Raw genomic sequence first — 14,049 nt, 5'->3', positions numbered from 1 at the left:
CCCCTTGAGAGGAGAGCTGCGTTTTCTTCTTTACATCTTCGTAGGTCAGAGATATTGTTTTTCGTTTTTTTTCGTTGGGGGGGGGGGGGTAATTATTTTTAATTAACGCCGCCGTCTTTCATTGCAGTTATATGCGTGTCTCTTACAGAAATGAGGAAATATACGATTTTGAAAGCTCACACAGAACAAGAAGAGAAAACGAACAACAACAAAAAGAGAGAGGTTGCGGTTCTAATGTGTTTTCCCAACACAAGCTTCGAACGATCTTTAATGACGTCCTCGAGCTAAGCATCGCAAAGGCAAATACAGCTGACTACTGTACATCATACGTTTACCATTCCGCCACCACTGGTGACGAAATGCAACATCGTGAGGTCTCAAGAACAGCAAGAAAACAATGATAAAGGTACTGTACATTGGCGTTGCATAGGACCGCGATTTCCGCGACCCCGCCAGATCGCGCATACGTTTGAAAAGCAAAGCAAGGAAAAAAAGAAAATCCACCACCTCCACCAACCGTCTCTTCTGCTTTTAGACGACATCGAAGCACGCATCGTAAGTTTCTTTTTCCTTCTTAGAGATGAAAAAAAGGAGACAAGAAAGAAGAAAAACAAAAGAACATAAATAACCTGCGATGCGGCGAGGGGAAAATCAATAGTAATAGATAGCTGAGGAGAACAAGGGGAAAAAAAGGTAAAGATGAACGCCGCACCACGACAAGAGACACACCGATAAAAAAATAACGGCGAAGTGGGGAAAATGCGGATTTGCCTTTGTGGTCAACAATGAAGAGGAGAAGAGGAAGAACAGCAAAAAGTGCAACAGCACACACACACACAGATTTACTTATACTGCGGGTGAGAGAAAGTGCAGCAAATAAAGAAAAAAAAGCACGTTTGACGAATGGAAACAAACCATAAATGAAAAAAAAGGGAGAGAAGAACGCTCTCACAGACGCTTTCCAGATGCAGACGCGCGTTTCTTAATCTTCGGCAATATAACGTTATCCGCCGGGGAGAGAGGAGAACCGTGGTTAACCGCACCGTTCTCATCAGGGCTATTCGTACGTGGGGGCGGAACTGATGTCGTGATCGTGCCTGACTTTGCCAGCCGTGTCTCCTCCGGCGACGGTGGCGGCGACAACGCACCCGTGGTAATGTTTGGCATGCTGCGACTCTTCCCAGTGCCGTTCTCGGTGTTTTTTGCGGTCGTCTCCAGCACGCTGGCAAAGTTGCGCGGCCGTCCTGGCGGCTTCTCGTTCTTCGGCGCCGTCGGTTTCAGCACCGCCGTGCCGCTGCTGGTGGTCGTCGACGGCGCGCCGCTGTTGTCCGGTGCGTGCGCTCCGCTGGTCAGGTGAGAAGGCGCGGCGGCGGTGACTTCCACAGAAGACGGCGGAGGCGGTGACGACCCATTCGTGGTGGCCGGGTTTGAGTTGGCGGCATCGCCGGACAACGTGCGGGAGCCGCCAGCGCTCGTGCTGCCCGGACGTGAGATGTTGATCGTCAAAGGAGGACTCGCCCGCGCGCCTGCCGACGACGGTGGCGGCGGCGACGCGTTCGCGGCGGATCGGCTTGCGTTTTCGTCCGACAGACCCAGCGAGGCGACGGCGCGCACTGGCGACTGTGACGACATCACGTGCGTCGCCGTCGCCGTCCACTGATCGAGCGTGGAGCGGGCGTTGCGCTTGCGCTGCTTCTCCTCGGCGCTGGCCACGTTCGCGGCAATCGCCGGGTTCATGACGCTGCCGGGCACCACGGTGCCGTCCACGCCGCCTGCCGCCGCCTCCACCTCGTCGACGAAGCGCAACTTGCTGGAGGAGCGGAGCAGCTCGCTGCCAATGGTACTGCTCAGCACCGACACGCTGTCGTTCGGCGAGTGCGACGCCTCCCGACCGAGGCGCCGGCTGGCCTCATCCAGCAGCTGCTCGCGGAAGCGGCGCGCAAAGACCTCCGGAAGGCGCGTGAGGTGCTTGTAGAACAAATAATCCCGCAGGTCCCGCAGGTTGTTCGTGGACCTGTCTTCGGCCTCCTTGGAGGGGCATTTACTAATGATATCGAGGACGGCCAGGAGGCTAGAGTGGAAGACGGTGTTGCGGCGCAAACCACCAAGCTTATTGTACGCCTTCAGCAGGTAGCCAAAGGTGTCGCGCTCCACCGTTAACTGACGGCAGATGGCAGTGGTCTGCGTGGAGGAGAGGGGTTCAGGCGAAGCAGCGTAGGAAGAAAGGGGGTTCTCGTCCTGCTCAGCACTGGGCAACGCCATCTGCGTGATGACAACCTTCAAAAAGCGCACACAGCCGCAGAGGACGTCGAGACCGACCTGGCACCGGCCGCCTATCCCGTCGGTGCAGCACAGTGTATCGCAGGCGCCCTCGATAAAGTGCAGAATGTGCGACTTGGGGTGAAAAACCGTCTTGAGCAGCAGTTCACGATTCGGGCGACTTGCAAGCGCCACCAAGTACTCCAGCACGCGGATTAAGGCCGGGGTAACGCCTTGGGGAAGAGGAAGGACGGGGGAGGTAGACGGACTACCACCACCGTTCGCGCCACCGCCACCGTTGCTGCTGTTGCCGCCACCGCTAGAGCCAGCACTGCCTGCCCCGACCCCGACGCCGGTGTTGGGCACGCCGAGAGTGGTGGTGCTCGTGCTCGATTCACCGCTGTCGTGATGAGCGCTACGCACACCGCCGCTCTGCGCCGCCGCGGCGTTGTCGAAGCGGACAATGGGGGTGTTGCGCGCTGCCACCCCACCGAGAGACGGCGGCAGCGGCACGGGGGGCATGGTGCCACGTGTCGCGTGCGCCAGATACTTGGTGATGATGAAGTTGTGAAATTGGTTGCGCACGTACGTGCTCTCCGCATCCAGCACCCGCTCCGACGCGGCCGACCCTTCGTCGTCGTGCAGCCCGAGCACGTGGAAGAGGGCGAAAGGGTTGGTGGCAGACATGCTGTCCCGCATAATGCGCTTCGGCTGGGGAAGCATACCCCCACCCGACGCCGCGCGAGTTGTACCTGTCGAAGGGGCCGAGCCCGTCGCGGCGCCGTTCACGACGAGCTGACGCACCATGAAGGTAACTAAGCCGTTGTACTTGAGGGGGTCAGCCAGAATAGGGGCGCGGACGTGGTCATTCATCAGCTGCTCCTCCTGCCGCTCGTTGATGCGCACCAGCGTCACGTCCAACAGCGCCGCCAGCTCCTGCTCCACAGCGGGCGAGTAAAAATTCGTACCATTCGATGTCGCGTGACTGTTACCACCGGACGTGACCACGGCGGCCCCGCCCCCTCTGCGGTTGGAACCGAGGCCGCCGTTGTTGTTTTCCGTCAGGCGCTTCACGAAGACAGTCGCCACGTTGGCCGGCATCGCAAAGCGCTCAGCGACGAGGGAGAGAGAGTACAGCAGACCGCATTGGTATACCTTGCCCACAATCGGCCCTACCATCTCACGGCCCAGCTCCGAGATGCTGAGGGTGACCAGTTCGCGGAAGAAGCGCAGATGCGCCAGCACCTGTTGCTCCGCCTTCTGTACCTGTATCACGGCGTCGCCCGCGAGAGATGTTGTCTTCGGCGAGGCGTCGCTGCTTAAGGAGCCATTCGACAAGTTCGCGGACGAGTCAATCGAATTGATGCGACTGAGCGCCATCGCACCCGGGCTATTGTGGACGCTCTTGGTGCTCGCTGTGCCGTTCACCACGGCCGGCGGCGCAATCCGCAGCGCCTCACTCGCCTCGGTGAAGAGGGCGTCGCATGTCAGCAGTCCGCACACGATGTCGTTGCGGATGCGACGGCTCAGCGTGGAGTACTTGGTCATCAGCTCCGTTTTCGTCTCGCCCGAGCAGCAGGTGGGCAGGACAGACTCCTGTAAGAAGGTGATGCGGCGGTCCTTTGCGATGGAGGCCGTGACGTCGGGAGGGACGTGTAGCTCGCGCAGCTGCGCCGGCACCACCCACTCCAACGAGTTCGCGGTGCACTTCAGGCCGGACAGCAGCAGCGGAAAGTTTTGATCAGATATGAGGTGGTCGAGCAGGTCCGCGTTGGCGACACTCAGCATCGCCACGACGGTGTCTTTGTTCTCGTACAAGGCCGGGTTGGACGCGTGATGGTGTTCGATAATGGAGAGCGACAGTGCGTGCTGTTCGATGAAGCCAAGCGGGGGGTCATGGCGCTCATGAATGAAGTACGCGTAGGGCAGGACCGGGCCATCTGCCTTATCGCTGGAGCTTGGGATGGGAGTGACGGAAGATTCGCTGTCCGGCACGGTGAGAACGGTGCGCTCGCTGGCAGGGCAACACCGCTCCAGCAGGTCGTAGCGAAACGGGGGGTAGCTCTTGTCCTGCAGCGCCACCAGCGCACTCCAGGAGGCGGAGTAGCCCTCCTCGGAGGCGTACATGAGACACAGCGAGAGCTGCTTCTCAAAGCTGTTCCACACAATGCAGCAGTTCTCCCCGACAAACGGCGTGTCGTTGCTAATCGTGTCTTCCAAGATGACCGCCTCGTCCTCTTCGTCCTCGTCCAGGTCGGACACGGTTGAGGTGGCAGAGCGCGTTTCGCCGGCGGATGACGTGCCCTTCACGACCTCCTGCGACTTAACAGACGAGGCGGAGCTCTCAGCTTCGGTCGAACCGGAAAGAAACCCATTCGGATTCCCCGACAGTCTCTTGTCCTTCAGGGTGCCCTCCGTGCTCGGCTTCGGCGCCGTGACGCGAATGGTGAAGTCGCAGAAGGATACTCGACCGTCGCCCTGCTCCACCCACTGATTCTCCGCCCCGAGCGCCTGCGTGAGCACCTTGACCTCCAAATTCAAGAGCGACGTGGCAAAAGTTGTGGGGGCTGACAGGCCTACCGACGGCGCCGGGTACGGCACGATTGTCGTTTTGCTGGGCGTCGCGTTCACCGCCGTAGCAGACGCCGCCGCCGGGGATGCAGAGCCTCCATTGCTGCTGCTGCTGCTGCTGCTGCTGCTGCGTGTTTCCGCCGCGGTGCCGCTCCCGTCTCCGATGGTCACGGTCTGCACGGATGTCATGCGCACGACTTCGCCAAAGGCATTCGCCGCCGCACCCGTTGTGGAACTCTTTAGACCGGAGCCTGGCCTGCCATCGCCGCGGCCGTTCGTAGACCTTTTCTTGCTGCCGTTGGCGGCAACGGAGTCGGGCGAGTCGCCGGAGCTGTCGAGCCGCACCTCGTTTGCCGCCGCCTTGCTCCCATTCGACATCTCCGTCGCGGACATTGCGGTCGGACTGTGCTGTTGGTTGATTTTGTTTGGTGAAGCACCGTTGTTAGTGGCGCCAATGCCGGTCGCAACGGTGGATGAGGAAGACGAGGAGGAGGAGGAGGAGGCGTGTGGGTGGTGCGTCATTCGCTGCCTCGCCGTTGTCTGTACTCTACTCACCGTTAAACCGCTTATTGATATAATTATAGACAAGACGACTTTTGAGGAGAAGAAAGAACCTTACAAAGCAATCTTCAACAACCAGGTGAAAACGGGGGAAATGAAAAAATGCAAAAAAAAAAAAGAGTTCGTAGCCGCAGTATCAAAAAAAAACCTACACGCTGCAACCAAGCAGAGAACGAAAACAAAAGTGAAACGGCAAAATACTCGAAGATGAATGAACAGAACACGAAGAAAGATGTGCGTCAGTCGGAGACTGCCAGCAGAGCGCAAACCCGCGTGACTCTAAAAGCGAAAGTGGAAAAAAAAAGGGGGGATTGCGCCACAGAATGCCTGCGCGCTGTCAGTTTCGCCAAGACGCTCTCTCGCCCTCGTTCTTTTTCCTTTTCTTAAAGGAACTCCTTTCACAGTTGACACGTAAAGCGGAGACACAATCGACTGACAAGCGAACCGGAACGTCAACTTACCACAACCTTAAGAAGCTGGAGAGAAGAGTAGCAAATTGCACGGGGAGCAGCGGGAGCTTAACAGGGAGCAAAACACAAAAAGCTCAACCAAAACAAAACGGAATTGTAAGAAGAAAAAGGTTTAGAAGCTGAATCAGCGGCACATATGCATATATCTGAGCAACTGATGCGTGACGAAGGAACTGTGAAGTAAACCAAAAGTAATACAGAGAAACAAATAAAACAAAAGAAAACAAGCACTGAGGCGTGTGTGTATGTGTGTGTGTGTGAGGGAAAGGTAGGAGAATGGAGAAAGAGAAAGAGAAAACAAATCAATAAGGAATGTGGAGACAGTAGATGTGAAGCAAGTAGAAACGGAGAAGAAAACAACATGGAACTTCCCACATTGCGGGGTGTATAGAACCATACTTCCTCAAAAAAAAAAGTGCAGCACTGCAGTTTTTTCTTTTTGAGCAGTACGCTGGGTTTCCTCGCTGCGATAACAGTCAGGAAGACAAATAGTTGTGCTGTGTTCCTCGATGACCGAGAAGGACAGAAGTACAATTTGTATCTTTGTGTCTGATAGCTGCCACACACGTGAGTTGAAGACGCATGTTTCTACCCCTCCAGATAGGCCACACGAGTGAGTGGTGCATCCGTCGTTCGGGTGCATTGTGTTTTCCTTTTCCTCAATTGGTTCTCATTTTTCTTTTTAATTACTGCGCACGCGCAAGCAGCGGCTCAAAAGCTCGAATTGCCTTCGTTGCCACCGCACACGCATAGGGGCAGCCGAGGGAATCAAGCGTCAGCACGAGGGCCACATTGCACGCCGATAAGGCACTTTCTACGTCGTCCTCAGCACCCGTCATGCGAAAACGGTGTCTTCCATCGTCGCGTGTGTTTCCCAGCGGGCTCACGTCCTCTTGCGCCTCCTCTTCCCACACCACGCAGGGGCAATACATGAACTCATTCGTCACGACAAGCGAGAAGCCGTCGATTCGTTGACAGAAGCGTTGTAGTGTAATTCCTTCACTGCTGCACTTTTCGACAGTCTGCGTCGCGGTCGCACCGTGCGTCGGTGCGACAGCGCCAGTTGGTACCCGACAGCGCTCTCGCAACGTGGGCGGTAAGAAGAAACGCAGCGGAATCTCCAAGCAGGAGTCCGACACGCGACAGCGCGAATCACCGCGTCTCCGCACGAGCCCACCAACGTAGCTGACCACCTCTCCCGGTTGGAAAGCTTTGCCGGTGAAGAGGCGACGCGTCATGCACTGCAGACGGCGGCGCATGCTTGCCAGCTGCGGAGAGAAGGCCACGTCATCCGTGTCGGCGGACACTGCTGCAGAGGTGGTGCCGACGGAAGCTGCCCGCCGTAACACGATGAGACGATCCACTTCCTGTGTGGGCGACATCAAAAGAGAAAGAGGAGACTTGGCGAGCGTTGCCTCCACCTCACTCCCGTGCTTTGTGAAGTCGTCTAAACTCTCCTTGACTTCGGCCGCGTCGAGCCGCGTGTGGGTGCTCTGCTGCAGCTGCCGTGGGGAGAGAGAGAATGGTGAAAAAACGTGTGCTGAAAGCGTCGAGTCCTCTGACGCGGGAGCCGATATCAGCGTCACAGCAGGCGTCAAGCCGCGGTTTAGCCTCGCCAAGTCGGCTGGATCGACATCGCCCTGCCGCGCCCATAACTCGCCCCGTATTAACCGATGGCAAGCACCGCCATGACGGCCAACACCGTTCCGTCGACTACGGCTTCGGATCGGGTCCGCTTGCGACGCTTGAAGATGGAATTTGGTGCGAGCCACGGATGGCGCAGAGTCGGCATCGACACGGCTCTTCTTCTCACGTCCAGAGTCACTGTGCTCGGAAAGCTCATCTTCCGTTACGTTGGGGGGCGTCTCTGTCCTCTGCTTTCCGTGCTCCCGCTGCTCTGCAGCGGCGCCCGTTGCATTGTCACGGCCACGCTTCTTTTTCTCTTCGTCCAGACCCGTGTCAACCGTATAGATGAACACGTGCTCCTGTGTGTCGAAGCGGGAGTGCTTCGCCAACACGCTCATGGGCACCGCGGCATCCCACACCTGCCAGGGTAGAAATGGCACGTTCATCGGCCAGTCGGTGTGCTCGCTGCTAAACGGTGGCGAGGAGGATGTGAAAGAAGAAGCCGCAGACGATGGAGAGGAGGGCGGCAACGGCGACGTTGAGGAACACGGAGGTGTTTTCCTATCCTGCGGAGGGGAGCGGGACGTGCGGAGGGGCCCTACTTCTTGCAACAACGCGCGTTGGGTAATTGCGGGACTGCTCAGCAAACTGATCAGCCGTGCCCCGCTCAGCTTTGGTGTCCCGCAGGCGCTGCAGGGCAGTGGCATGTCTGCAACCGACGCCTCGCAAAGCGTCCACATGCCGCACTGCGGGCACTCCCACAGAAGATCGTACGCGACACTCGGCAGAGGAGGCGAAGAAGCCGTGTCAGCCAAAGCGTCAGCAGTCTCGTTCGTGTATGCTGTGTTGCTCTCGGGTGCGACGGCCGCCGTCAAACCACTTACGTTCGTGGAAAGATGAGAACTGGAAGCCGGCGAAGCCGTTGCTCTAACGGTAGAGGAGTCGTCGCTCCGTCTCTTCGCTTCGATCCTTGTGGAAGGGCCTGCGTCCGTGGTGCTCGACAGCCTTGCGGTAACGTCATCACGGTCCCCATCGCGGACGCGCGAACACACGGCCGCCTCCACAGTGCGAAATGCTGGAAAAGGCACTACCCCACCCACGCGTGGCCGCATCATCGGCTCCCCCTGCATCGTCACCCACGGCGTCGCACTTAACCGGTGCGCCTTGCCGTATGACATGAGAATCTCCTCTCCTGCACTGATCTGCCGGCGTGCCACCAACGCCGTGTACGACTCCCCACGGCTGTTAAAGCGGTTTTCAGCAGACAGGTTCGCCTGCAGCGTACCGACGCCACGCGGGTCATTCGCGTAGCGCCCGTAGTTGCCGACGAACTCGGCATCCAGCGCGTAGTCGTCGCCAATCGAGCCGAAGCCCATCGTGTACGTGCGGGAGTTGCACGAGGTGGCAAACACCTCGATAAAACCAGAGTAGGGCGTCACAATGGCGTTGTAGGGGATGGGACTCTTCGCGTACAGGCCGGCCTGGCCGTAGGCGGGGTGGCGCGGATCCGTCACGACGCGCACCTCCAGCAGCTCCTCCGGCGTGTACGTCGCCACCTGAAACGCCGGCACCACGGCGGCATCAACGAGAAGATGGCGGAACACGAAGACTTCCATGAAAAGGACGAGGCGTGTTTCGCGACTGATGGAGGTATCGAAAGCGAGAAAGTGACGCGAGTGGGCGTCGGCGGTGAACTTTACAGCGCGGCGCGACGGTGAGCAGCGCAGCCCACGCAGCACATCGTGCGACGGAGGCGCCGTTGCCGTTGGAGAGGCACCAGCGACTGGTGGAACAGCTGTAGACGAAGTGCTTAGGGAAGGCAGCATGGCAAGAATAATACCTTCGAGGAGAATCTTTTGCAAGCGCCTCCTTCACACTCTCCTTTCTGTTTTTATGAGGGAGACTGGCTCAACGATTATGAACTAGAAGAGCTCCTTCGTGTTTTTTGGGGGGCTGTTCTATGTGCTTCATGCAAGATGCAATGCAGTGCTTTGTTAGTGAGCTGTCGTTGGAGTGAGTGAAGCAACTCGTCCACTGCGTTACGGTGTGGAGACGGATCGCTGCAAACCGTACTATTGGTGTAGATGCAGGAAGGAAACGGATGGAAAGAAAGCGTTGATTGGCGAAGACTGGCAGAGCGAGGATAAAGAAATCCCATAAAACAGAACACTTCACCAACATCAGAAAGAAAAGTAATACCGTCAAGTTAAGAAAGAAGGTGGAAAAAGAAGCACACACACACACGTATGAGACGTGTACTGATCATCTGTCTCTGTTTGTAAAGACCAAAACAAAGCCTCATCTGGAGTGATTCAGGCGTGTCGAGTGTGATCCCTTCGGGTCAGTTGGAATGAATCTACCTTTCTCCCTGCCAATGCATCTACTCTCTCTCCCCCCTTTCTCCCTTTTTACATATTTTTACACATTTCGTGAAGCCTAGCGCTTTCGTTTTGGTCACTTGACAAAGTTTTTTCTTGTTCATACTCCGTCTCACATTCTCCATGTCGGTTTCCAACCTCCCAACGCCGCCGATTTCGACGTCAACTTCCTCGGCCACGTCTGTTGGCGCGACGGCAACGCCAGGGAGTGCAACTCCCGCGGCGACGTCTCCTGCTGCACCTCCATTGGCGGGAGCTCCAGTCACTCGCCCCCCTCCTGCAGCCCCTCTTAGCGAGAGGGCTGCATCCTTTCGTGAAGCGGTGACGCAACTGGAGGAGTTGCGCAACTCGGGTATGCTGGGTGGTGAACAGTACGTCACTTTGGTGGACTCCCTTACCCGCCAGTACCTAAACCCCACCACCCCCACAACTGCTGCTGCAACGACATTTTCCGGTGGCATGGACTCCACACTCTCTTGGGACGTCAGTGTGATGTCGCGGGAGAACTACGTCCGCATGTACCCCTGGGCTCCGGAGTACGTGAAGGCCAAGTTGGGCCTTACTCGTATTGAACAAGAGTACGCAGAGAAAGGGTGCTGGGACCACCTGCGGAACTTGGCGTTGGAGCGCGCGCGACAGAACAGCCTTTGCTCCATCGAGCGCATGCTTTTGTCCATGTTTCTTTGGGACGAGGACGCTAAAAAGTCGGCGTTCTTCCTCGCGCATTATATCCTCACTGTGCCGGAGGGTCTGGCGACCCTGTACCACAACGTACGTGCCCTGGAACTGGTGGAACCCGTGGCGCGGCGGCATCAGGCGGCGACTGTGTGCGACTTCCCGGAAGCCATATGGTAACCGGTTCAGGGCCACGACATGTATACCCTGTTAATGAGGGGCACACCGGCTGAGGCCTTGCACGGGGGATCGGATTGCAACCGTTGCTCGTTGGCCCCGGAAGAGCAGACGCTGACCGGTGGGGCATCCCTTGCGCCCGTACGTGATGGCGAGGGCAACGTAGTGGCCCATGTGGATCTGTCGGACCTCGAGGCCTTCCTTGGAGGACTGCAAGCCTCGGATGCGCAGCGGCACCAGGAGATAGAGTCGAAATTGAAGACTCTCATCTCTACTGCGCGGAACCAGGAGCAGCAGCAACACCAGCAGCAACGCCGCACCAACGCTGGCCGCGCGCGCTCTCGCCGTACCGCGTACTACAGCGGCGGCGCTGCCCCCGACACGGTACCCTCCTCCGCCGTTCGCCCACCAAAAAACGAGGGAGCCCTGCCGCCCCGGTAAAGGGCCGGCGGGGCCACCAGAGGCTCATCCAGCTGCGCCGTTCGGTGAGGTCGTGTGGGGAGGTGACCTCCGCCAAGGGCGCACGTCCAGTGTTGAGCTGGATGACCTGTATCGCCGCTACCTCCCTTCGGGGCAGACGTTCCCGTGTCGCACTTTACCCGACCTTGCGCCACGTGGTGTCCTTGACCCCCTCTCCAACCCCGCTGTCTCTGCCCTCAAGCGGAAGATCGAAGCCCGCCTGATGGCGCACGGCACATTGTATGTCCCCCTCTTTAGCCACCACCACTGGATCGCAGGCATCCTCTCCAGTGCGTCTTGTGATGGAACAGGCGAGGGACTGCTTCTCCGGATCTTCGACTCTGCGCCGTCTTGGGCGGTTCACAGAGATTTGTGGAAGCGGGTCCGTCGCATCTGGCCTGCGATAGAGCTGGAATTTTGCCCTTGCCAGCGTCAGGCACGCGACAGCGACGACTGTGGCATTTTCATGACAGCGAACTTCTTTGCGCATCATTTAGGCATCACCATCGTCCCCGCGGCTGACCTCCCGGCACGCCTGCGGACTTTTCTCTTCGCCGCAGCCCAGAACCACCCGAAAAGAGACGTTTTTCTGCGCAACATCAGCGCGGCTCTCCTCGGGAAGCCTTCCTCCCTCATTCCTGCGCCGCACCAGGCGCCTGCAACCCCACCACCTCCAACGGCCCTGAACAAACTGCAGCCGGCCGCCACGACGGACTCACCGCTTACGGGTGGTGCCGCGGTTGCTTGGGAGGCGACCTACGAGTCGAGCGAGCCCCACGCGCGGGTAAACGGTATGGGCTACATGTTGTCCGCATCTGTATTGGCTTCGGTGGCTGACGGTCAGTATCGCGCGCTTACGATTCCCGCCATCCGTCAGCGCGTCACTCGCGCCGGTTTCCCGCCGGGAGTGCCGCAAAGCGTTCCGTCCGCCCTCGCGAAGCTTGGGCACACTCCTCTTCACTATGGGGTACAGCAGCCAATGGGGTCACCGCGTATTCTTGAGGACGTGGATATCCGCTCCAGACGATATTTTTTCTTGATCCGAGCAATGGAGGATGTCCCGCTTCCGGCCAGCATCGATGAGCACGTCTTCGCGCTCGAGGCTTAGCACCATGCGGATGTCCGCTCACGTACCGAGCAGCCTGGCCACGATATGGTGACGCGTGAGGTCTCCGCGGCATCTGTCGGCTTGTACGTGCTCCGCGCGCCGGTATACACTGGTTTGCCATCTCCTGTGCCGCGACGACGCGTTGATCAGAGGGCCGTTGCTCAGGGTTCCCCGGTGGACGACCCGCATGGGGAAATGGACCGTGCGCTGAACACAGGGCTTTCAGGTCCTTTAAACTGGAACGGCAGGCATCCGGAGGGGTGTGCCTGTCCGCGGGATTGGTTCATCCATCCCGGAAAGCCCCCTCATGTGTCTCAGGTGGCGTGGGCGGCTATGAACCCGCAGGTGCGCATCCAACACCGCACGTGGCTGGAGAACCTGCGCGCGATGCCCCAGGATCTCTTGTCGCTCCCGCTGCACACGGCGGCGGTCGAGCTGGTGCGAAGGATGGGCTGCGCACGCCATTGGAAGTGGTCGACGATGGCGCGACACTACGTATCCATTCAGGTCGCTCTACTCCAGCTGCCCCTCTACACAAACCAGACGCGGCCGGTGGACTTGGCCCGGGAACCGGAGTGGCGCCAAGCTATATCTGGAGCCCGACGTTTCGAGCGCGAGTCGGAGCCACAGCCGCCGGTGCCGTTGTCGGTGGAGGAGTACAAGCGGGTCTTGACTGCAGTCCGCGTCGACCCCGAGTCTCACGCTTTTCTTGTGCTGATGTGGGCCTGCGCTGCGCGGCCTGGCGATGTGACGAACCTCCTCGTCAAGGACATTCATTTTGCAGAAGAGGTAGCACCCCGTTCGGTCCGCATGCAGGTGACGGTGCGTCGGGGAAAAGGTGCCCGGTTCCGCGGGCCGTAGACGATCCCGACAGTTTTGAGCCGCGAGGATGCCAGCGTGGTGCAACGCATCACGGCGAACCGTCCACTCGGGGGCAGAATATTCCCCGACGATATCCCGCTGCGCACCCGAGTGCGAGAGGCCATCCGTGCGGTGAACTCGTCGGCGGCGCTTCCGTCGCTTCGCAAGGGGGCCACCAGGAACCTAGCGGCGCAAGGGGTGCCGGAGGCGATCCTGATGCGGATCACCGGTCACACGCGGTTGGAGACCCCGCAGCGGTACCTCAACGGAGTCATCCGGAAGAGTGAACTCCCCTCCATCACCCGCCTATCGCGCCTGGAGCGCCACCAACGTCTCCGCTTCGCCCGCTACATGTTCCAGCTCGACTTCGAGGCGTTCTACGACGCTCTCCGTCTGCCGGAGATCAGGGACAAGTTCGTTTTTGTCTTGCTGGAGCTACGGACGGAGAATGAAGGGGCAAGAAAAAACAGGCTTTCCTGCCTGTCGTGACCATCTCACGATGCTCTTGCGATTTGGGCGGACGAGCCCATTCCGGAAATTTCATTTCTCTTTTCTTTTTATGGCTGGGAAGCCTCGAACCCCCACGAGATCGAAAACAGGACATTTCGAAATCCATAGGCGAGGCTAAATAACCACCTCGCTGTAAAACCAATAGGATGAAAACAGAAAACGAAAACTCATTTGACTTACTCACGCTGAGGGTCTATTCGTATCGGATTTGAGAAAGCAAAAGGGGCTTGGAAGAAAAGGTTGTGTGTTTTGGGGTGAAGAGTTTGCCTGGATGGAGGGGCAGCGGCAGGTTCGCAACTCGATCAAGACGGTGACCAAGCTGGATTTAGCGGCGCAGAAAGACCAGTTCACCATTCGATCCTTCGCGTCATTGGTGTCACTTATTAGTTACGCG

The 14,049-nt window shown here is 58.3% G+C and overlaps 5 protein-coding genes across 5 annotated transcripts; 3 read left to right on the top strand and 2 right to left on the bottom strand.

Annotated features, from left to right (window-relative positions):
• Nucleotides 1–948: 948 nt before the first annotated feature.
• On the bottom strand, nt 949–5,223 carry ABB37_00450 (hypothetical protein; the record flags this gene model as incomplete). The annotated part of the gene is made up of 1 exon (XM_015796641.1): nt 949–5,223. One exon carries the CDS (start codon nt 5,221–5,223, stop codon nt 949–951), a length of 4,275 nt encoding a protein of 1,424 aa, XP_015664649.1.
• A 1,324-nt stretch (nt 5,224–6,547) lies between these two features.
• On the bottom strand, nt 6,548–9,561 carry ABB37_00449 (hypothetical protein; the record flags this gene model as incomplete). The annotated part of the gene is made up of 1 exon (XM_015796640.1): nt 6,548–9,561. The coding sequence occupies exon 1, from the start codon at nt 9,311–9,313 to the stop codon at nt 6,548–6,550; it is 2,766 nt and encodes a 921-aa protein (XP_015664648.1). The 5' UTR covers nt 9,314–9,561.
• A 360-nt stretch (nt 9,562–9,921) lies between these two features.
• Nucleotides 9,922–10,720, top strand: ABB37_00448 (hypothetical protein; the record flags this gene model as incomplete). The annotated part of the gene is made up of 1 exon (XM_015796639.1): nt 9,922–10,720. The coding sequence occupies exon 1, from the start codon at nt 10,220–10,222 to the stop codon at nt 10,718–10,720; it is 501 nt and encodes a 166-aa protein (XP_015664647.1). The 5' UTR covers nt 9,922–10,219.
• Nucleotides 10,721–11,642: 922 nt separating this feature from the next.
• ABB37_00447 (hypothetical protein) lies at nt 11,643–12,284 on the top strand (the record flags this gene model as incomplete). Its single annotated transcript, XM_015796638.1, has 1 exon — nt 11,643–12,284. The coding sequence occupies one exon, from the start codon at nt 11,643–11,645 to the stop codon at nt 12,282–12,284; it is 642 nt and encodes a 213-aa protein (XP_015664646.1).
• Nucleotides 12,285–12,329: 45 nt separating this feature from the next.
• On the top strand, nt 12,330–13,145 carry ABB37_00446 (TATE DNA Transposon; the record flags this gene model as incomplete). The annotated part of the gene is made up of 1 exon (XM_015796637.1): nt 12,330–13,145. One exon carries the CDS (start codon nt 12,330–12,332, stop codon nt 13,143–13,145), a length of 816 nt encoding a protein of 271 aa, XP_015664645.1.
• Between the last annotated feature and the right edge of the window lie 904 nt (nt 13,146–14,049).

Source organism: Leptomonas pyrrhocoris (assembly GCF_001293395.1).
Source record: "Leptomonas pyrrhocoris isolate H10 chromosome Unknown, whole genome shotgun sequence".
NCBI lineage: Eukaryota > Euglenozoa > Kinetoplastea > Trypanosomatida > Trypanosomatidae > Leptomonas > Leptomonas pyrrhocoris.
Note: the sequence above shows the minus strand (reverse complement) of the source record. Positions and strands in the feature narration are given on the sequence as shown.